The sequence below is a fragment of the Lontra canadensis genome, unplaced genomic scaffold (genome assembly GCF_010015895.1).
Source record: "Lontra canadensis isolate GAN:19392208 unplaced genomic scaffold, GSC_riverotter_1.0 scaffold36, whole genome shotgun sequence".
NCBI classification, from domain to species: Eukaryota; Metazoa; Chordata; class Mammalia; order Carnivora; family Mustelidae; genus Lontra; species Lontra canadensis.
The window spans coordinates 8,102,114-8,108,048 of record NW_022631030.1 but is presented as its reverse complement, the minus strand read 5'-3'; the positions used below and the strand labels follow the sequence as shown (position 1 = coordinate 8,108,048).

General features: G+C 43.8%; 1 protein-coding gene across 1 annotated transcript; it reads right to left on the bottom strand.

Moving 5' to 3' along the window:
* On the bottom strand, nt 1-942 carry LOC116874356 (olfactory receptor 6M1-like). The gene has a single exon (XM_032869019.1). The coding sequence runs from the start codon at nt 940-942 to the stop codon at nt 1-3; it is 942 nt and encodes a 313-aa protein (XP_032724910.1).
* Nucleotides 943-5,935: the final 4,993 nt, after the last annotated feature.

Sequence of the window (5,935 nt, the reverse complement as noted above, 5' to 3'; positions counted from 1 at the left end):
TCAAGTTCTCTTGTGCCATAAGGACATAATTTTGTGGATTGCGTCTCTCAAAACTTCTTTTACTTTTTCATTCCTCAGGCTATAAATGAAGGGGTTCAGAAGAGGGGTCACCATTATGGTCATGACAGCTGTCACCTTATCAAATTCTAGTGAGTGGCTCTGGCTGGGTCTCACGTACATGAAGATATTGCTCCCATAGGCAATGGACACAACTGTGATGTGAGAAGCACAGGTGGAAAAGGCCTTCCGACGGCCTTGGGCTGAGGGGATACGAAGGATGGTAGAGATGATGTAGGTGTAGGACACAATGGTGATAATCAGCGAGGTCAGAAGGACAAAGGAGGATAAGAGGAAACTCATCATCTCAATGAAATGAGTGTCTATACAGGCTGCCTGTAGTAGGGGGGCGATGTCACAGAAGAAATGACTAATTTCTCTATAACAGTAAGGCAATCCAGACACGACAATTATTGGACACAGTACTGAAAAGAAGGCTCCTACCCAGCAGCCTAGAACCAGCAGGAGGCAGACCCTGCTGTTCATGATGATAGTATAGCGCAGGGGGTTACAGATGGCCACATAGCGGTCAAAGGACATCACCACCAGGAGGATAAACTCCACTGTCCCCAAGAAAAAAAAGAAATATATTTGGGTGATGCAGCCTGCAAAAGATATGGTCTTCTTGTCCTCTAGGAGACAGGCTAACAGCTTTGGGGTAACTGAAGTAGTGTATGAAATGTCCAAAAAAGACAAATTACTGAGGAAGAAGTACATTGGGGTTTGGAGGCGATTATCAGCCCAGATTAAGGAAATGATGACAGTATTTCCCGTTAGAATTAGCATGTAAGTAAACAGGAGGACCACAAAGAGGGAGATCTGAAGCTTTGGGATCATAGGGAAGGCAGTCAGGATAAATTCAGTCACTGTGGTCTGATTCTGCATATCCATCGCATGCAATATCAGTGGGCAGAAAGTCTCTGAAAAAAAATTACAAAGAAAATTAGCAAAAATAAGTTTTCAACCCTGAATGTCAGTGCTAAAGATGAAGTAGTAAAAGCCTTGGATGAAGAGTCAAGAGTCATTTCACTCACCATAAGACAGGTAGGACCCTGGGTAAACGACACGACTTTTCTCACTGCAGGATTCTCATATTTAAAATTTTTGGTTGAATGAAATTACCTCTGTGGTCCCATTAAACTCTGGTCTTCATGATGGTTTTTCTCTCTGACCCAGTGCTCCTTCCCATCTCCCTTTCATTCTTCCTGGTCTCCTGTTTTCCCCAGACAGTTCTGTGCCTGAGAAGAGAGAATACTTAACTGAGAATCCAGACAGTCAAGTTGCAAAAGGACAAAGGGAATGTTAATAAAAGTTGAGTTCCTTTTCTCCACATTATCTCAACCCTTCATGTATTGCCAGTAGGAGAGCAGAAACTGGAGTTTTTGAGGTCTACACAGTGACAGAGCAAGTAGGTATATGATGCATGCTTCATAACTTGCATAACCTATTTCATGCATTTGAAAACGTCTTTTGGGAAAATAATCATTGTTCTTTGTAATGTCATGTATATGGCAGCTTCCAAAAGAATAACAGAAATTTCACCTCCCATTCCCCACCTATGCATATTTTACAGGTCCTCTTCTATAGGTCTCTTATACCTTATATTCTTTTCAGCAATTGGAACATGAGTCTGTTAATAGTAGTGCAAGAAAGTGGATGCAGATGGGCGGTATTTGGAATGCTCCTCTCGGAATAGTGCTCAACTTTGGTGAACCTCTAGTGCATGCTTGTGTAACTCCATTGAAGCTGGGGTCCTTGGGTGTTTTATTTTGTGGCTAATTCTTTAGTTCTATGTGCAAATGACCAATTCAAGAACCTGAGCTAGGATCCCTCTAGGTTTGAAGCCACCGAGTTCCTCCTGAAAGGAAATCATTTTCCTCAGACACTCTGTCTGGGAAAAGTAATTCCTAGCAGCATTTTTTCCTTAACCAAGCCCCCCCACCCTTTTTGTTTCCTGAATGAATTTCCATTTGAAAATTTTGCTGTGACTTTTCTGGTCCTTGTAGTTGCTCATTATTTGTATTTCCCATCCATTTATTCCAAAATTAAATTATCAAAGGACCTCACAGAGGCTGATCTATTGAAATAGGGTCTTGTACTGTCGTTTGCCTTGCACCATAAATATTGTGATATTCACCCTCCCCTCACTGCTCCTGCACCCAGGTCATACACTTCCTGACTGATTACTACAGCACAGAAAGGCATAACCATATCAACCATATCTGGGTGGACGCGCGTTAATGTTGCTGAGGTCTAATATAGACACATAAGCGAGCATGGTCTGTGGACAAGTGGAAATGCTTTGAAATCCCCTTCATTTCCCCCTTCCCACCTTCCTCACTGCCCCCACTGGAGAGGAGCAGGTGTCAAGGCAGACGGAGGTGGAGTCTCCCGCAGCTGCCAATCATCCATCCCACTGTTCCTTCCATTTATCTCGCCAATCGTTTCCCAACCTCCCCCAAATTCCTCCATTTTCCTTCCTGGGTATTTCTTCTTTGACGACGCTGAGAGGAGCCTGATTCCCCCCTGGTGTTGTAAGTTAGACAGGTTGGGATCTGCAATAGCACGGTGCCATTTTTAAACAAGATTCTGAGATGGTAAGCTGGTGCAACCACTCTGGAAAATAGCATGGAAGTTCCTCAAAATGTTGAAAATAGATCTACCCTATGACCCAGTAATTGCACTGCTGGGTATTTACCCTAAAGATACAAACATAGTGATCCGAAGGGTCACGTGCACCCGAATGTTTATAGCAGCAATGTCTACAATAGCCAAACTATGGAAAGAACCTAGATGTCCATCAACAGATGAATGGATAAAGAAGATGTGGTATATATACACAATGGAATACTATGCAGCCATCAAAAGAAATGAAATCTTGCCATTTGCGATGACGTGGATGGAACTAGAGGGTATCATGCTTAGCGAAATAAGTCAATCGGAGAAAGACAACTACGATATGATCTCCCTGATATGAGGGAGAGGAGATGCAACATGGGGGGTTAAGGGGGTAGGAGAAGAGTAAATGAAACAAGATGGGATTGGGAGGGAGACAAACCATAAGTGACTCTTAATCTCACAAAACAAACAGGGTTGATGGGGAGAGGGGGGTTGGGAGGGGGGTGGGGTTATGGACATTGGGGAGGGTATGTCCTATGGTGAGTGCTGTGAAGTGTGTAAACCTGGCGATTCACAGACCTGTACCCCTGCGGATAAAAATATATTATATGTTTATTAAAAAAAAAAAGATTCTGGGATGGTCGGACACAAATGGGGTTGCTGTTGGCTGTGGTCGTCATGGGGTCATATAGGAATGGAAAAAAGGCATCGAGAGCTTTCTGTTCTGCTGTATTTGGGTCAAATAAATGCTGAGAAGAGGGAAAGATGTAGCCTTGCTCTCCTAGGGGAGTTGCTTAACTTCACGATAGTGGAGAACAAGCTGGCTTTGTGTCGGTCTTCTCTAGATGCCCTCCTGAGCCCATCCTGTCTTGGGGGAAAGGTTCTGGATTATGACAATCTGCGTCTAAGCATTTAATTATAACCTTGCCATGTTAAGACTTTCATTTTGGGGGAGGATTGTTCTTCCTTACCATTTGTGGGTCCTTAAAAAGTGGCATTCAGTTGCACACTGGCACATCTCAAGATTCCAGATTTAGTCAGAAATGGGGACTGATGGAAGAGAACCTGTTTGGCCACTGTAGGTTTGGATCTTTCATGACACTCTTAAGCCTCGTGTCTTATGTGTTTTCTAAAATGAGGATGACGACAGGGACAGACTGAGGCCCTCCGCTAGAGCCTATGTCTACAGTGATGTATGTGGACTTGTTAAGAACATCGGGATGGGAAAGGAGGAACAGAAAAGGACTGAGATGTGGTGGTGGGGGGTGGGGATTAGAGATATTTTGGGATTTTTGCTGCTGTCAGTAAAATGTGACAAAGCTTAATTGCAAGCTGAGTACATTAAGGACTTTCATTTACATACTTAGAGTAAAGCTATCATACTTGACAGCTGCCTTCACTATAATTTTGGGGAGAGCAGTAGTTATACTGTTATACTTTTAATTCATAAAATATCCACGTAAACAAATTTAGTGAGAGTCAGACTGCTTAACATATAAGTATGGATAATTGCATAATAAAGTATACTTACCTCCTACTCTTTGTAGCACCCTTTGTGTTTTCTCTATTCGGGTATGTTAGGAAACTCAAGCTTTGCGGGTTTTTTTTCCATACTGCATTCCCTCCGTTTTTCTGTCAATTCTGTGATTGCTTCAGCGTTGAATTCTGTGTAAATCTCAGTCCTAGTCTGAGACTTTCCCCTGGGTGGTAACTAATCCCCCTTTCCAAACCGCACCAAATGGTTATTCAGTGTTTGCTTACGGAGTCCATCCTTCTTCCTCTGAATGAAAAACTGTCCTTTTCCATAACGTCTGTGGCTTTTTCTCACTTCCTTTTCGGATGCCCACAGCAAAAGTGAAGTCTGGACTTACCCCAGGGAGAAGTCCAAGCGTTACAGTATCTCTTCACGTTTCCTGTGAACCTCAGAACATTCCTCTGAGTTCCACGTCCCATGTATCCTGCTGCACGTGGTGGTCAGGAAGGGCGGAGCAGCGAGGTTTGGTGGTGAATGGAGGAGTCACCCGCAGCCAGATCTCGAGCAGGTCCCCTGACTTCTGGCAAAAGTGGCCGAATGCTGCCCAAATTTCAGCTGGGTTTTTTCCTTTCTTCGCTTCAGGAATGTAACTTTCGGGCACTCAGTGAATTTCGAGTTCTTCTGTGGCTCCATCTGGACTGTCAGAAGAATTCATGTTTGCATGCACTGAAGCATCTCTCTAAACTGTCACCCTTCCTTGGGTCACCCTGCTCATTCATCAGGTGTCCGTGACTTGATTTCACGTAGCACCACCTTCACTTACTCTCTGCAGGAGTCGCCTGACTCTGCCTGTACGAAAGTGCCCCATGCGGGGCGAACGGCGGTGTTTAATGAGATCTGGCGCTCACCCTCAGAGACTTGGCTTACAGTGGCACCTGGGACTATGGCATAAAAAAAGGTTAATGATTATCACTGCAGTCAGAACATCAGAGTGGCAGGAACTACTCACAGAAAGTTAGGGTCTCCTGGGACACACTCTTGGTTGTTTATTTTATTATCTAAAGAGAAACTTGGAGAGCTGCTTTAAAGCATCAGGGAAGTAGAAACTTGGAGAACCTAAAACACGTTTTTTCCTGAAATGATCGTCGTGTATTGAAATAAGCTTTAAGCTGCATTCCACAAAGAGATCCTTTACAAAGATTGGTATGCCTGTGTCCATATTTTATTTTATTTTTTTAAAAAGATTTTATTTATTTATTCGACAGACAGGGATCACAAGTAGGCAGAGAGGCAGGCAGAGAGAGGAGGAAGCAGGCTCCCCGCTGAGCAGAGAGCCTGATGCGGGGCTGGATCCCAGGACCCTGGGATCAGGACTGGAGCTGAAGGCAGAGGCCTTAACCCACTGAGCCACCCAGGCGCCCCTGTGTCCGTATTTTAAATTTATTGTATTGATGTACAAGTTACACACGATGGACGATTTAAGTGTAGAGCTGGTTGAGTTTTGACACCTGTGTCCCTTCACGTAGCCGCCAGCACCGCTATGATGGTTTACAATATCTCCGTTTTCTTAGAAACTGTTGTGCTCCCTTGCGGGAAATGCTCTCCTCTCCCCTACCTCAGGCCCTGATAACCACTGATGTGTTTCCTGTCAGGGTAATTTGCATTTTCTTGCATTTTATATAAATGCAGTCCTACTTCATGTAGTCTTTTGTGTTTGTTTTCTTTCACTTAATCAGATACTTTGAAGTTTATGCACGTGTTTCGGGTATCCATGGTTTATTCCTC

Excerpts from the sequence above, each read along its gene's own strand:
- LOC116874356 (XM_032869019.1), bottom strand. The coding sequence starts at position 942 with ATGCAGAATCAGACCACAGTGACTGAATTTATCCTGACTGCCTTCCCT.